The 16,461-nt window shown below is 43.4% G+C and overlaps 1 protein-coding gene across 1 annotated transcript in view; it reads left to right on the top strand.

Moving 5' to 3' along the window:
* Positions 1–5,474: 5,474 nt before the first annotated feature.
* LAMA3 (laminin subunit alpha 3) overlaps positions 5,475–16,461 on the top strand; it is a 127,074-nt gene continuing 116,087 nt past the window's right edge. The window contains exons 1-2 of the mRNA XM_064442858.1: positions 5,475–5,725; positions 11,702–11,854. Coding sequence (XP_064298928.1) covers positions 5,561–5,725; positions 11,702–11,854 — 318 coding nt within the window. The 5' untranslated portion in view covers positions 5,475–5,560. The remainder of the gene's footprint in view (positions 5,726–11,701; positions 11,855–16,461) is intronic.

Here is a 16,461-nt window from a genome sequence, read left to right as displayed (position 1 = left end):
GTAGCTATTAAATTACTATGCAACAAGCGCAGTTGCATGGTACTGCAATGTTATGCAGCCAACCAATCATGAAAAAGCTGAACAGGCATCAACTGAGATGCCTGGATCACGTGAGATGGTGGGAGAGAGAATAAAAGAGGCTCCAATTGGATGGATAAAAAGATCTAGCAGGCACAATATAAGGGCATTCAGAAAAAGATGGTCTATGAAGAAGGATGGCATCATCATAGTGTGTACCTCCAGAAAGGAACAGGTGAAAGAAATAAGAAAAAAGACATCAAACAAAAGGACAAGATAAAAATGCGGTTCTGAATAACTAGGTCCTGGATTACACTAAGTACTGTAGGTATCTAAACTGTTTCTGCTGACAGAACTGCATTTCAGACCCTGGTTCTAGCTTCTCTGTGCCTCAGTATTGCAATTATAAAGAGAATAATTTCTCTTTTTCAAAGTGATGTGGTAGGGTCCTCAGACAGTGTGGTATGAGAAATTTCTGCAATATTAAAAAGACATTTTCACCAGAAAAGCAGAGACCAAAATGATTTTAACAGAATGCATCTTTCCTGATGAAATGCAGTGAAGACATAGGACTTGTCAGCACTGCACCATTTTGCTGTTAAACCAGAGTGTGTGCGAGTGACCTTATTTTAGCTTAGGTGTACTGCAAAAAGCTTTTAGTAAAACTAATGAAAGTTTACTTATAAACTGAAAAATAGTCATGCATAAGCATTTATGACAGGAGGTGCTAAATGCCTTATTTTCTTGATAGAAGTAGGGAGCCTAATCTGAGCTTGAAATGTTCTGGTTGGGTATTTACACTCTAGGCTACAGAGGTGCTTAACTGATTACAGTTTTGAAAGGGTGAAGAGAGCTCCAGTACTTTGCAGGAAAACTCTTCCACAGACTACATCTTTAGGACTGGCTTCAACATAAATGCCAGATATGAAACTTTTATTGGGGGGCAAGATGCGCAATTTAATCTTTAAAGATAACTGAGTAGAGACTCAGATCTCTCTAGTCTGAGAGACTTTCTAGCTACCTGATAGCATATTGGTTCATTATTTTCTCAAAGAAAGAGCAAACTCCCACATCACCCGGTGCAGCAATGCAAGATGGTAAATGTGGTGCCTGCACAGGAATCACAGGTTTTGTTCCTACCTTCTCCACTGACCTGCTGTGCAGCTCATGTAGCACAGTTCACAAATCCGTGCTAGTATTGCTGTCTCTTAAGTTGTGGGGTCCTTGGTGCCACCTTCCTCTTTCTTTGGTAAATTATGTTAAGCAGGAGCTAAATAGTACCACCAGGATTACCCACTGAGGTTATTTTTTGACAATCTAATTTTCACTGCAGGTTTCTGGTTGGTGAGCTGAATATGCCAAGCCCTATATATGTTATGAAATGGCAGGATGAGATGAGATGAGCAGTATAGGGAATGAAACAGAGAAATTATATCAGCAAGGTGTTTTCGGAGCAAGCATTCTTGACTTGAAATTTTAAATCCATTCTTAAATGAACATCTTTTAAAACAGAAAACGCAAACACAAAGAATGATCTATAATCACAGTAGTGTAAATGCCTACTAATGTAATGTTATCTGTTCATGTTAAAATAATACAGATCCAGAAACACTTTCAATTGCCTACATTTATTCGATGAAGTGCTAGGTATCTGTCAAATAACAAAATCTACTCCTTGCAGACAGGAAGAAACAGGGAAAGAAAACCTTATAAAGGATAAAGTTAAAAGGAGGAGAGGACTTACTGGGAGGAGAAAAGGGCAGGTAGCTGGAGAAGACTGTTTTCTGCAGTGGGCCACCGACTTATAAATGTTGATTCCTGAGAGCTGCCAGCTAATAAATTCTTACTTGTGTTTCTGAAATCTGTAATTACAACAAAAGATGACATGAGGGGAAGATGATGTATCATCCCATGAATTATTGATACTGACCTTTTTACAGGATAAAGTTCTACATTAGATAGGGTGAGCTGAAACTCAGCGAAGTCAGTAAGTGCTGACTTTCTGCTGGCTTTGGATTTGGCTTAAAATAGATTAAAAAAATATATATGGAGTTTATAGATTTGGAGAGTTGCATTAAAAAAAACTTCTCACTCTGTCCTCCTTACTCTACCCTTCCTTCCTGTGGTCCTAAAGCCCCGCAGAAGGCAGGCGAGACTCGTGCCTGCACGTGGTCATACCGCAGCCTGCACAATGCTGTCAGGAGGACCAATCTGCTAGATAATTTCCATGTGCTAGTGACAGGCTACTCTGTCGTCTCCACATGCACAGCCACAGTCCTGCTCCTGTCTCCTTCCTCACATACATGATTCACTCTGGCTTTACATAGCTCCAGGGTCTCTGCATAAAATTTTAGGTTACTCAGACTTTTTATAGAAACAAAGTTATTGAGTTCCTGCATTGGGAACGCTGCTAATATTTTTTTTCGAATTCCTTTGAGTCAAAGGCAAAAGTTGTCATAAAATATTTCCTAAAATCTGCCCACATCTTTAGGTATCTGTAGAGATTTTTCAAAAAATCTAAAAGGTGGCATTTTAGCCTACATTTCTAGAAAACACACTGAATAAAAAAAGCTTGTTTGGCATAAGTGTTTAACAAAAGGACAGAAAAAGTACCCAGAAAGCCAACAAATATTTTTACATCTAGCTATACATTAAGCAAAATGCACATAGTTTTATGAGGAAGGGAACAGGGGGATTTTTTTCCTCTCTTCTTCTATCTCATAGGCTAATTTTCTGAATGTTTGCCAAGTGTCGCCTGTGTGTTTAACTTTTAGATCCAAGAACACGTCATTATTTTACTGAAGTATTAGGTTCTTGCTCATGTAAGCTGTGTTTTCTCATGTGATACTTCCCACTAAATTCACTGATACTCCCTGTTTGAGAAAGGACATCTCCTGTGAGCAAGGGCTGCCTTTTGTGCTGTGCAACCTACCAGACATGCTTACAAGAATCTTCTCTTTAAATTGAGATTGCAAAGGATCTCTTGCAGCTGGATTCCTTGCCTCAACTACCTGCAAAACTATGCCAGAAAAATTTATCAGGTATTGCTCTGTAGAAATGCACTCAAGGAAAAGTCGGAGCAGATTCTAGCAGACACAGGATTTAGCTCTCCATTTCAAATTCTCAGTTTAAGCACTTATTTTCTATATTTTCACAGTACATTCTGTGATTTTTTAAAAGCTTCATCAAATGTATTTGAATCACCTCGTTGATATTCTGCTTATTCTTATTCTAGGCTTATGCTTCTCAGAAAACCCTTCCCAAGTGTTTATTTTGGAGACCAGGGAGAGGGGTGCGGAGGAAGAGTTCAAAACTCAGAACATGGAAGTGCTGCTCATAACCCCCACACGTGTAGAGGCAGGGCTCTGTGCAGGATGTGTCCAAACTAACTAAAGGTAATTTCTTCTGCAGTTATTTCAGTTTGAAGCATTCATAGCAAAAGATGCCTTGTCATTAAAATCAACAATCCTACCACCGGAGCCCAATCTGCAGGAATGTGCAGGGTAACTGGAGTAAACTAAATTCTCCAAATGTTGTGACAAACGATAAGTTTCTTTCTGGTTGAAGAGGAGAAAATCTTTCACAGCTTGTTGCATATATACAGAAGCAACATCTTTCAGAGATTGCTAGCTGAATGTCCAACCTGGAGATAATCTGACTACTCTGAAAGAAATTGTGATGGTTTTGTAATCTTCGTCGCTGTCACCTTCATTGGTTCCTCTTAATATTTAGTTTATAACAGATTTGCCTTAAAGTCCCCAAAAGTTTCTTTTCTACCAGGAAGAGGCTCTGCTCAGTTTTTATTCGATTTGATTTAATTTCTCTAACAATAAAGGGGACAAGGATGCTCAGCAAGTTAATGGACAGCAGGTCTTGTAAGAGCTTGCTTTCTGTGGACTTAAAGGCCACTTATATCAGGTACTTCCAGATCTCCATTTGTAAAAGCTGATATACTCCAAGTGTCTTGAGATTTGAGAGGTTTTCAAAAAATAGGTTGAAAAGACAAGTGGATATTCTGTCTGATAATGGGGCATTTTATTTAACGGAATGTTTGGAGGTGGTGTTACTTGTTGGTATTCAAGCCTTTCAGAGTTTTTATGAAGTACAAACTATTGTAGGAAGTGATATGATGGGCATGTGCAATAAGATAATTTCCTTTCCACAACGCCACAGTGGGAAAAGGATAATATTTTTAAGCTGCTCTAGAAATTGAAAGCATTTATGGAGAGAATAGCCAAATCTGATATATTTAAATTGGCAGTATGCTGTGTTTATAAAAGCCAGATTTTACTATGGAGGACACAAAACATTGTCTCCTACAGATAGTCTCTATCGCGTGCTAAAGCCACAGTGGCACAAAACCAAGGGTGGCGGTATTTTGTCGCATACAAAATCCATAGCTTGTGGCTGGTGCTTCGTGAAACGGCATAGCAGGGATCTCCCTTGCTAGTGCTGTGTGGCATGTAGCAAAGTCCTCAGAACGTTATGAAATACTTTGCTGCTCACATGACTCACTATTAAAATATTAGAGGTATGCGTATCTAACCATGTCCTTGTGCCTGAATCTGGCAAATTTTATTAGGAGAACGGAGCACTAGATGTGTGATAGCAGTGCCATTAAGCGGTGCAACTCCTGATACAGAGGACATGGTTCTTAGGCCTCCTTCTGCCTCCCTAACCTCCCCTCCAGCGCCTGTGCCAAATACCTGGTCTAGCAGAAGGTGCCCCTGACCATGGTAGGGGGGTTGGGACTAGATGCTCTTTAAGCTCCCTTCCAACCCAAACCATTCTATGATTTTATAAAAAAGACGGGACGTTCGTCGTCTGCCCCGGATAGGCAGGAACACCCATTTCACAAGGAGCTGAGAGCACTGGGAGTGCGTTGCAGCGTGGTGGCCTGGGCTGCACAGTTTCCAGCAGCCTCAGAGCACTGAAAATGGCAAGAGGAGTTGTGGCTTCTGCAGCACAGTGGCACAGGGTGTCTTCCCGAGGACCTGCAGGTAGAAGCAGGGTGTGTACCTTGTGTGGAGATAGCCCTGCGCGAGCTGAGAGCTGGGAAACCTGAATTTTACTGCCGGTGTGTGACATGATGGGTCACGGCTTATGAGGGTGGGATGCTCTGAGATTTCGTCAAGGTCCGTTAAAAATATTAACCCGACCGCTTACCGAGGAAGGGGAGGCTCAGAAAGCTGCACCTGAGATGTGGGGTGGCGGGGGTGGGGGTGGGGGGGGTTGTCACCTCCCGGCATGCCCGCGGAGCCGGGCGTCAGGGCACACACCGCGGGAAACGCCACCGGCCCGGCGACCCTCCCCTTCCCTTCCCGTCCCTTCCCCGCACCGCGGGCAGGGAGGCGCGGGCAGCCCCCCGCCTCCTCCCGCCCCGTCCCGCCCGCCCACCGCAGCTATAGGGCCGCCCCGGGGGAGCGAGGGCAGAGCCCGGCGCAGGATGGCTGCGGGGCCGGGCTCCCCGCTCCTCTGGGCGCTCCTCCCGCCGCTCCTCACCCTGTGCCCGGCGCGGCCGGAGCCCCCCGCCTCCCGCGGGATGGGGCTCAGCCTCCACCCGCCCTACTTCAACCTGGCCGCGACAGCCGGCATCTGGGCGACGGCCACCTGCGGGGGGGAGGCGGCGGGCGGCGGCGGGCGGCCGGAGCTGTACTGCAAGCTGGTGGGGGGGCCGGCCGCCGCCCCCCTGGGCCGCGCCATCCAGGTAACGGGGCCAACGTGTGGGGCCGGAGGGCGGGTCGCGGCGCTGGGACCCCCTTCCCCTCGCAGCCCCGCTACTCGTCCCGCGCCGCCGGGGTGTGTGTGTGTGTGTATGTGTCCTTTTGGGGCGTCCCGGCCCCTCCGGGGGTGCTGGCATTACCCTGGGGTGCGTGGTCTCGTTTTCTCCTGGCTGGGCGTGGGGCCCGGGCGGAGGACGGGAGCGGGAGCGGGACCCCACGCAGGGAAGCGCTGGGCAGGGTGGAGGCGGGCAGCGGCGCTTCTGCCCGCGCCTCTGCCCTCGGGTGTCCCGGCACCTTCTGGAGCCCCCCCGTCCCCCGCCCCGAGGTGTGTTTGCCCCCCTCTTCCCCCCCCGCCCCCACCCCCCAGCCGCTCCCGGTGTCGACGGTGCTGCGGCTGCCCCCGGGGATGCGTGAGCCGCTCGTCCCGCCGGCCCCTCGGGCGCCTGGAGGTGGGTTAAGGAGTGCCCAAGAGGTGTTCTGTGGCCTCAGCTCTCGGCCCGTGGTCCGCGGAGGTGATGCTTCTGGGAGCGGGGCAGTGAGCCTGCGGGAAAACGGATGGGGACGCCCCGCACTGGTGACACCTCTCACTGGAGAGCGGGCGTCTTGCTGGGGGCGGCGGGAAAAGGGGTCTGGTTTTAGTCAGGTGGCTTCGTGGCATTTTCCAAGCACTGAATGTGAGGCTCATCGTCTTTGCCTTGCGTTGTTTGTGGGAGGAAGCCAGAGATTCCTCGGGGCTCTGGCAGGGAGTATCAGCACAAAGGGCAGTGAGGGTGACGACGTTCTCTCCTAGCACAGCGTAAGGTTATTACAGATATTTTGTGCCAGTCGCAAGAAAGACAACAATGAACGGTGAAACTCCTGGCAAAGGGTTAATGGAAATCAATTTTTCCTTTGGTAGAAACTTGTATGAACGTGTCTGTTAGAGGGTAAGGAAAGAGTAACAAACGCACCAAACTCTGTGATGTGCGGTGATGGATGTTCAGTATCAGATTGATCAGAACTGTGTTAACGGGGGGACTTTCCTAAATCCTCAGACCTTCCAAAGTTATTTTATTTGTATTCTCTCTTGGTGGGAGGAGAAGAGAGCCAGAACGAAACTGCAATTTGAAAGGGACTTTGAAAGCTTTAAGGTCCGCTTTCTGGCTCCAGGCAATACAGAAAGAATGCAAGTAAACTTTCAGCATCTTGGAAGGGTCAGTGTTTTGAAGTCTTACGAGGTGTTTGAATGTTTTAATAGTGAAATAGTGCATAGTGTCTGGTTTCAGAAGAGGTTGCAACGGGTAAGAGAGATTTTCTTCTCATTTTTTAGTGGGGGCAGATGCTCAAGAGAGGGGGAGAGGACTAAGAGGGTGCAGCATAGGTACTCCTCGTCATGTGCCAGAAGGGAGCATGCACCATCACACAGCCTGCCCTCACAGTTCATGAGGCAGCCGCAGCCAGCAGTTGTGCTTTGCCCTGAACTTCTCCCTGCCATGCCTCCCTGCCTCACCGTGAAATCTCAGTTTACCTCACATCTGTGTAGTGCCCTCCGTCATAAAAAGCTCAAAGTGCTTTGGAAATGCTTACAGGCTGAGTAACACGCAGTTTTACTAATAGGAAAACTGGGTCATAGGTATTACATGCTTAAACTAAGGTTACAAAAAAAAAAGGTTGTGATGACCAGGAAACTGCATGTTCCTCTGTTTCTAACGCATCTCTGAAGTTTAGGCATCCATCCCTCCATACTGAGGGATTGATTTGATTGAAGTTGCCTGAAATGACCATGCCACCAGGTGAACAGCAAGCCCAGTAATCTCTCAGCAACGTGCTATAGCCCACTGCTGCAGTGAAATCTCATACTAACATGCCTTGGAATATCAGAAATCACAGTATAGCAAGAATCAGCCCAAACAAACATCAGATAAACATGTCAAGCAAGTGGAACAAAGCCTGTTGTGTGATGCACAGTGCCATTGATGGTTTTTGTAATTGTTCCCTTTATATACTAACAACCAACTGGAAATGAGGGTTGGCTGAATATAGGAAGAGGCTAGAAAGGGGGGAGTTCCTCTTGTTACATATTTGCCTTACAGGTCCTAGGTTAGAGGGCGGTTATGGCTCATGACTGATTCAAGTTCCCAGAAGGGCTACTGATAGCCTAGCCCTGGCACAAGGAAGCATCTTGTGCCTCTTACAGCATGTGTTAGCATGGATGCAGCAGTGCCTCTCTCCAGTTTTAACAAAGCCCCGTTGAGATAGATAACATGAATACTTCTGTGGTTTACCAGTAGTTGTTGTGGTTCAAGAAGGGTTGGAAAGTCTTTCAAAAGGCCAGGGAAATCCAGCCACGGAAAATTTGCTAACAGTACATTATTATAAAGCCACTCCACCTCACAAGTTCAAAGACACTGTAAATAAGAGAATCTCTTATTTCATGGAAAATTGGAGAAGTGCATTGAACTCTTACAGAAGGTGATCTTACATAGAAGGATTTAAAGTGAGCATAAGTATTCCCATGTTGTTTCTTAAGAGTCTGAAGGAAGGTATGTGTCTTTTACATACTGTGATAAGTGTAATAGCCACTGTGTCAGGCCAGTTCAAGTTAAAGCAACATCCTACACTTGAGTCACTCACATCTGGGGTCTCTACAAGGCTGGATTGCAGCTCTTGCTCTGTGAATCGGGAAATTGGAAAGAAGGTGCAGAGGGTGATCCTCTCTCTGATGAAGGGAGCCAACAGCTCTGTTGCCACTGCTATGCCAAGCACTGAAAGTAAGGCAAACAGAGGTAGAACAGCCCCAGCTTCATTTCCACTGACCTGCCATTGGCCTCTCTCGTTCAGCTTGTCATTTGGTGATGTGTCTTTTAATGAAGCCTGTAGTACCTGGAAAACCCAGAAAGAGCATTTGGAGGTTGTTTAAAGCTCTTCTGCGAGGTGATCCATGGGGTCGACAGGCCCTTCACGGGCAGCTCAACGGAGGCTGGACATATGCTGTGGAAAGCAGTATGTTTCTCTTGTTTAGCACGTTGGCAAGTGGGACAATGACTTAATAAGAACAGTGTTGAGTGAAGAGATGCACTGCCGTGTAAAATATTTCAGCAACTGATAGATAAATGGCATGCCTGGTTTTGTCTGCCAGTCTGTTCACAGTGGTGTGAGGGTGTGAATTAAGAGTTTAACCGCATACCTGTCCTGCCCTGCCAGTGGGCACAGAACCTCTAGGTAATAAATAGTGAACAAATCCTTCATTGTTGTCGCTTTCTATAACTTACAGGCGAGACATTTTCATCCCTGGGTGTCTCTGGTCCACACCAGCATATTTCAGCAAATTCCTCCATGCAGTTCCAGTTTTCTCCTTTACTCAGGAGAGCAAGAGGAAAGGAGGGTAACAAGGTCACCAGCAAATGCACACCTGCCCACCTGAGGAACTGCAGCCAAAATCAAACAAAGATTGGAGGCCCAGTCTCCTGGAATGGAGACGTGTCCTGTAGCAGACAGGCCGAGTGCAGCGTGCCTGAGACACTGCCAGTGGGAAGCAGGGAAGGCTGCTCTGTCCAATAATTTATTTTCTTTCATTTTTTGTTTTGCTGCCTTGTTGGCAGGGTTGCTGGAATGTACTTTAAATAACTGAAACTCCAGCTGTTGCAATGAAGTTCTTTGAATTACATGCCCAAAAAGAAAAAGATAGTATCTTGAGTTCAGATCAAGTGCTCTGGTATACTGAAATCACATAGGTGCATGTAAATGTAACGCTTGCGTTTGATACTCCCCATTGTTTTCTGCTCATTCAGCCTTTCTCTGAGGCTGTTTCCAGATCAGAACTGAAACTGCTGTAGCAGCAACTGTTTCCTGTGTATTTCCAGCCTGATCACTGTGAACGTGAATTTAGGTCTAAAGACCTTGTTTCATGAATATTATGAAACTATTTAGGGAAGCTTATGCTGTTGTAAAATACATGTGTCAGAACTCCAAGTACGCGTTTGCCAGGAAAGATGCTCTGATGTGGTGGTAACTGCAGTTGTTGGTACACAGATTGATTTCTTGATGTATTGATTTAGCAGATAGTTACACCATGTTCTTTGTCGTCACTGCAGAAACTGGCAACGTTGCCTGTAGCTAGCACGGGCTGATGTGGTGTCTGCTGCAGCAAACTGTATCTGAATCCAGCAGTGTCCTGGCATATTGTAGTTTGTATGAAAATCAGCCAAACCATCTTCTCTAACAGAGGTGGAGGAGAATCATGTTATCGCATGACCCCGGACATGGTTAACCAACCTATGTACGTGAGGATTTATCAAGTCTCTAAACAACGCTTTAATTCTCAGGAGTTAACCCTCAGCCAGGTTGACACCTGCAGTGCTGAATCAGAGCAGCTAGTGGTAGCCGTGTCTTCTGGAAACATCATATTCTGGGCTTTCCGGAAGAGCAGGGTGAAGATGGAACCATTGCTAGATGCAGATGCTGAAATTATTACTACTGATGCAGAAATATTCAGTGAACATTTATGATTTCTACTTGAAGGACACAAGAGGGTGTATTTGTATCACATGAGAATGATGTAGTAGTTTCCAATCCATTAGTAACTATGGCAGATGTTAAACAAATTCTGTGAGAGATAAACATCTTAAATTCACCAAGCTTGTAAGACTGTACCCAGCAAGGATGTGTGAGCCCTAATGTTATTCCTCTGTTAAATGTGGACAAGTATGATTGCTCCAGTTGCTTTACACTGGTTAGTGTGACAGCAGCGGCAGACAAAATAACAGCATTTATATGGGATTCTGTTAATACTTAAAAGGTAGGAATATACTTCATGCCATGCAACATGGGTTGTGGAAACAACAAAAGATTTGCCACATCCTTTTGATGAAAATATGCTTAGCTGATAAAGAGAATGGTGCAAATATTACCAGGGTACTGCCATTTAATGAAAATGCCATTTTTCTATTGGGGTTCTACAGAGGTCTGTGCCTGGCACAGTTTAGCATTTCACGGGTTATCTCTACCCAGTGACTGGAGTAAAAAGTGAGTGGGACACTAAAAAATCCCTTAATAACTAATTACAATGCTTCAGCACTAATCTTAGTAGACTTTAAAATGCAGTCTCTTGAAGATAAAAATACTGCTTGCAGGGCAAGCCAAGATGCCAAATTAAAGTTTCCTGAAGTTTATTCATCATTATTGTGCAGAAGAGTACAAAGAGCTTTAGAGACTATCAAAGAGAGATTATCAGGGCATCTCCGGAGTGTGGCTTTAGTTGTGGACTGGAAACTAGGCGGTAACTTCTGCAAATGAAGATATAATGGGATTCTTTTAAGGGAATCTTAGAGGGAACACTCGATAGGATACATTGCATTTTCCACAAGTACATATTGTTCAGAAGTCTCTGATTCAGGATGTATTACAATGGCATGAAAAAAATGAAAGTAGTGTTATAAAATTGTAACACCAAACCTACAGGCGAGTAACAGAGTATTTTTTATGGTTTTATTAATACCAGGTTATGTACATATGTGGATGTTTCACAGTCTTTTAGGAGAATTGAGGATAATTTCTGTGTTGGTCTTAATCCAGTTTTAAGAATCTGTTTCATTAATTCCCTGGAGATGTGCTATAGGTAATTTCACCAAAGTATCAATAAATTCATTAATAAAGGAAGACTTATTGTAGTGTCCTTAAAGAGATTCCTGAAATTTTAGTTTGTAACATAAAATTTAGTGTGTTTCAGGGTATAAGTGTATAACTTAATTGCCAGGGGAATCATTTACTTGTTAAAAATTACACTATATAATATATATGTATAATGTATATGATAGTGTGTGTGTGTATATATAGTGTTATATATATATTGTAATATACAAAAATTTAACCCCATTTTTAGTCAGTGCTCTAGTTCAGAATCTTAATTAACTAACAGCAGCATGTGTCTGCAGTGCATGAGAGTTCAGCTGAGACCATCTTTTTAATTTATTGTGTTTCAGGGACAGTTTTGCGATTATTGCAATGCTGCGGATCCCAGTAAAGCTCACCCCATAACCAACGCAATCGATGGCACGGAGCGCTGGTGGCAAAGTCCTCCTCTTTCTATGGGCTTGAAGTACAATGAAGTCAATGTCACTTTAGATCTGGGACAGGTGAGTGCATGAGCTATTGGGTGAGGTTTGATCATTTCTTACGTTTGTTTATAAGCTTTGCAATTAAGAGAGATGTTTGATGATTTTAACTTCCCACACCATAGCTTTTTCGTCTGGTTTATGTTCTGTATTTTTTTACTAAGTTAGCTTTATTAAAGTGATTATTTTCCTTCAGGAATTTTGATTATGTGGGTTCTTGCCACTGGCATGACGCAGATTTAATGACAGTGTTTTCTCGCACAGACACTGTAACTCATTGACCTGAGGTTGCCAGGGGGATTGGTCAGTTGAAACTGGGGCTCTACCTTCCATTTCATATTCTCCTTTTCCATGGGCACAGAGAGAGAGATAGATTTCATGATCTCTTACCATGCACACATCTTGAGAATAGTGTTTGGAGTCTGCTTTTGCCTCAGGAGTCCTTCTGGTTTCACTATCATCCAGACAGATCTTCAAGATAGGCAGAAAAATACTGATAACATGGTTTAAAAGGGAAGGGACAGCAAAACCAGTGTCATGTGTATTAGTAATATGGCAGTAACATGAACACCCGTATTTCCTCTGCAGGCAATAGGCAAGTAGCTAACTGCAGCCTCTGTATCTGTATTTTAAGTCATAGGGATGGATTCTCAGCTGCCATAATTGGGCACTGATCCAGTGAAAATAGCTACTCTCTGCAAGTTCACACCAGCTGAAAATATATGACTATAAATATATGTTTGGGACTGCAAAATATATGTATACATATGCATATATATTTTGGACAGTAGTAACTGTTTATTGACAGATCACATAGGACAGGATTTTTTTAATAGGTATTCAATTTAGTTGACAGCAAGGGGAGGAATAACTAAGGAAAAATGTTTCTCTCTGAGACTTAGCTGCCATTTTGTTGGGGATTCAGGTGCAGATTATTTTAGGTCTTCCATTACATGGGGTTTTAATGCTCCTGTCCCTCACATGACTGGAATCGGTTTTCATTTTGAGGATAACTTCATTCAATGTTTCTGGATCCAGTGCACCAGCAGTGCAGAAATGCCAGACAACTTAAGATAGAGACTATCAGCAGTTAAACAAAACTGCTGTAATTACTGAATTTGCATTTCTGTTAATTAAATTAATAACGTGCCTGTTTTCCTGGTTGCTTGTCTCCAGCGTATCATGAAGGAAAGGAGAGCTGTGTAGAAGCTGAGCCAGTGTCCACATTAGCCTAGCACACAGTGGTTGGACCTGCCTCTGAGTTGTGTTGTTCTTTCTGTTTCATTGCAGAGTTGAGGGGTGTTGCATCCCCTTATGCTTTGTGCTTCTGTGAAGTGAGTCGCTCTGTCTCTTTCCAAGCAAACTGTAGGGAAGTGTGTCTTTCAGGCTGGGTGTGCAGAGTAGGGACACTGAATGCAGAGCAGCGTTCTATGAATAGGCATGGGAAGGCAATCAGATCCCAGTAAAGCAGACTTTAGATTCTGAGCTGCTTGCATCCATCGTGGTCTCTGCGAGACGCAGGGTTAGGTTGCAGGCTGTCATTTGTCTTGCGGTGTAGTCCAGCACATTTGTGACCAACACTTGTGCATCATCATCATCACCCACTCGTGTAGCTCATTGCTCCGTCCAAAACGTCTGTTCTCACTGTGTACTAGTTAGTTTCTTTGGAGGACCTCCTGACAGATATCTTATCTTTTCTGTGGTGAGTAAACTTCTGAGGAACTGCCTTCCTTCAGAGGAAGGATGTGGACTGGGTGCCCTCATTTGATGGGATTCCTTGGAGACCAACCACTATGTGCTAAAATTCTTGTAGTTATTAAAGGATTTCTCAGGGGGAGGCAACGTGTTTCTCTTTACTCTGGTACCACCTGGAAAGGTGATTCTGAACCTTAATCTTAGGATCTGTTTGAACTTGAGATCCACTTTTGACATTTTGCCTAGTATTCTCACACCCCAAATTCATACAGTAAAGCACAATACTAATAACAAAGAAGAAAATTCAATACTGTGGCAGAGTAAGCCTACTCAAGCAAACAGGTAAATACCGAGACCCCAGTTCACCTTACCTTATTTCAGGGTCCTAAAAATTAAAAGCTTAGTGTGTGTTAGTCGTGCAGAGTTTCTCAGTAGTTGACAGAGACAGAAATTTTCAGAGTGCAATTGCTCCTCAAGTGTGCTGAAACAAAGGTTTTTTTTTTAAGGAAAAAGAAATTTACTTCAAGTTTGATGTGTGCCTAAACACCTTGCAGAACCACAGGCTGTAATACTGAAAAGATAGCAGGGATGTAGTTTTCCTCTCTGAGTAGTTGTCCTGTTCTTTATTTTGACACAAGGCACCTTTTTCTGCAAACAAAATATGGAAATGTTTTTGCATGTGCAAAACATGACAAAGAGTAAGGTATGTATGCGTGCAGGGAAGCAAAGACTGAGTTGTAAGTTGGTCATCAAATAGTCACAATTAGAGGAAGCAGAACTTAGTCCAATGTCAAAAGCTTTTCATTTGCTGCATTCCTGCCATTATATCTTGAAGATTGAGAGTGGAGTCCCAGTGGAGCCTTTTGCTATGATCTGATGACAATATTTAATTGAATAGTTGCACCATGGTGGAAGTTTGAAAACCATGAAGTTGGAAAAGAACACCCACCTGCTGCTGTTTGTGTTTCACAAGGGCTAGGGGTGATTTTGAAAGCCAAAATCCCTTCAGGATTTTAAATCTTTCTGCTAGAAAACTGCCCATTTTGCTGTACTTTGTAATATGAGAGAAAACAAAAACCTTAAAGTAAAAGCCCTGCTTTACTTCCCTTTCTGACTTTCTGTGCTATAGTTAAATTTCTAATCAATCACAGTCCTGAATAATAATTATAATATGTTGATCCCTGAGGCAGTCTCCTCATCCTGTTAGCATACCTGCTTCTACTGTGGCTATTCCTGACTTGCTTAAAATATTTGGATCAAATGAAGTCTCATTTATTCCTTTAATTTGTCCTGATTTTCCCAATGTAGTTTTCAACATATTTTAAACTTCTGAATCCGGAATGTCTGACTTAAGTTCATTGCCCTTCCCCTGACTCTTTGGATTGCCTAATTTTAGCAGGTGTGCCCTCATCTTTGGCTTTCTTATTGCTCAGCAGGTATTACAGTAATACTCCCCGAGGCATTTTTCTGAACTCTGTCTTCAGAAGTAGAAGATGAAGGTTCAGGGTAGCATGATAGTGTACGATGAAGAACAAATGTCTAACTGTTACACTTCAAAAAGTGTAGTCCACAAATTTTATCGTTGCTTTTAGTCATGTGTCATTTCTTTACTCTGCTTTTGTGGCAATAATAAAGCACTGAAAGACTCAGACTCGGTGAAGTCTTGTGCACTAGTATGTTGAATAGTTTTTATATTGCGATATTATTAGTCACTGTTGTAAATTAAATGCACACAGTGGAATGTAATGTCCAAATTAGTACTTTTATTAGGGAGGGAGGGAAACTCAACCATAAATTTAAGATAAGTGGTACGGCCTGTGGAGGACTTGATTCTTTTATGTTGACTGCAAATTAAAGCATGTAAATACTTTGTAAAAAAGCCTCACAGTCTGACAAACCTTCTGAGTTGCTTTTATATGGTAGGTATTTCTTATGGATTTAGTTTTCATATTTGATAGCAATCCTTTATATGCATAGCTTTACAAACAATATTTGTTGTTTGTATTGTTAATCAGCTATTGCTTATTTTTGTTATTAAAAACAATTGTTCTTAACTTACAAAAGATCTGACATAATTTCTTAAAATGGATCTGAAGTTACAGTTAATTTAACTATCATTCTGTAAAATGTAAAGCGTCCTTTAGGCCCTTCTCCTGTAGGGAGAAGCTGTCAAGGTGGTGGGAGGTTTATCATAAGCCGGGCTTCCAAAAATAGGCATTGCATTCATTGTACTCGACTACTGAATACTTTAATATTACCACTGACCCTGAAATTAGACCTAGGTCCTATGTGGAATTGTGTAACCTCTATAATAACAGTGAGAAGTCCTACAAATTAGGGCACGAGAACCACTGCATAAAGCTCCTGCAGTCCTGCAGAACTGCCCCAGCAATGAGGCAAAGCCTTTCTTCTGGAACCCCTCCACATCTCTGCCTCCACAGCAGCGCTGACCCCTGCTCTGGTGGTGTGGTTCACACTGGGGAGAAAACGGGCTTTTAGGTCTAGGAAAGGTAATACCCAAAAATTGGGATGTTGACATCACAGAGAATCTTGTGTTACTTCATATTAGAGAACTCTGGATCTGAGTGTTTCAGTTTGTGCAGGAAGCTGACTTTGGATTCTGCCACAAACACTATGCTTTGAAGTTAGTTGATTTTGGCTCATACCACAGAAAGGTGAATCTACTTGCAAACTCTAGATTAACGCAACTACAGTTGATCAAGTAGCAGCTGTCTGACAGAAGTTTCTGAATGTTGTATCAGGTAATGCACTCTCCGTTTATTCCTCAGTCACAGTACAAGCAGCTCACTCTGAGCTGAGCTGCCAGCCCTAATCAGGGAAGTACCCTCACTACATCCTTTCTTGCTCATATGTTATCCTTTGAGAGGCAGTCAATGTGTTGTGTTTTCTTAAAGCTTTAATTAAAGACCTTT

This window comes from Phalacrocorax carbo, chromosome 2 (genome assembly GCF_963921805.1).
Source record: "Phalacrocorax carbo chromosome 2, bPhaCar2.1, whole genome shotgun sequence".
In the NCBI taxonomy this organism is placed as follows: Eukaryota; Metazoa; Chordata; class Aves; order Suliformes; family Phalacrocoracidae; genus Phalacrocorax; species Phalacrocorax carbo.
This window is presented reverse-complemented; position numbering and strand designations above follow the sequence as displayed.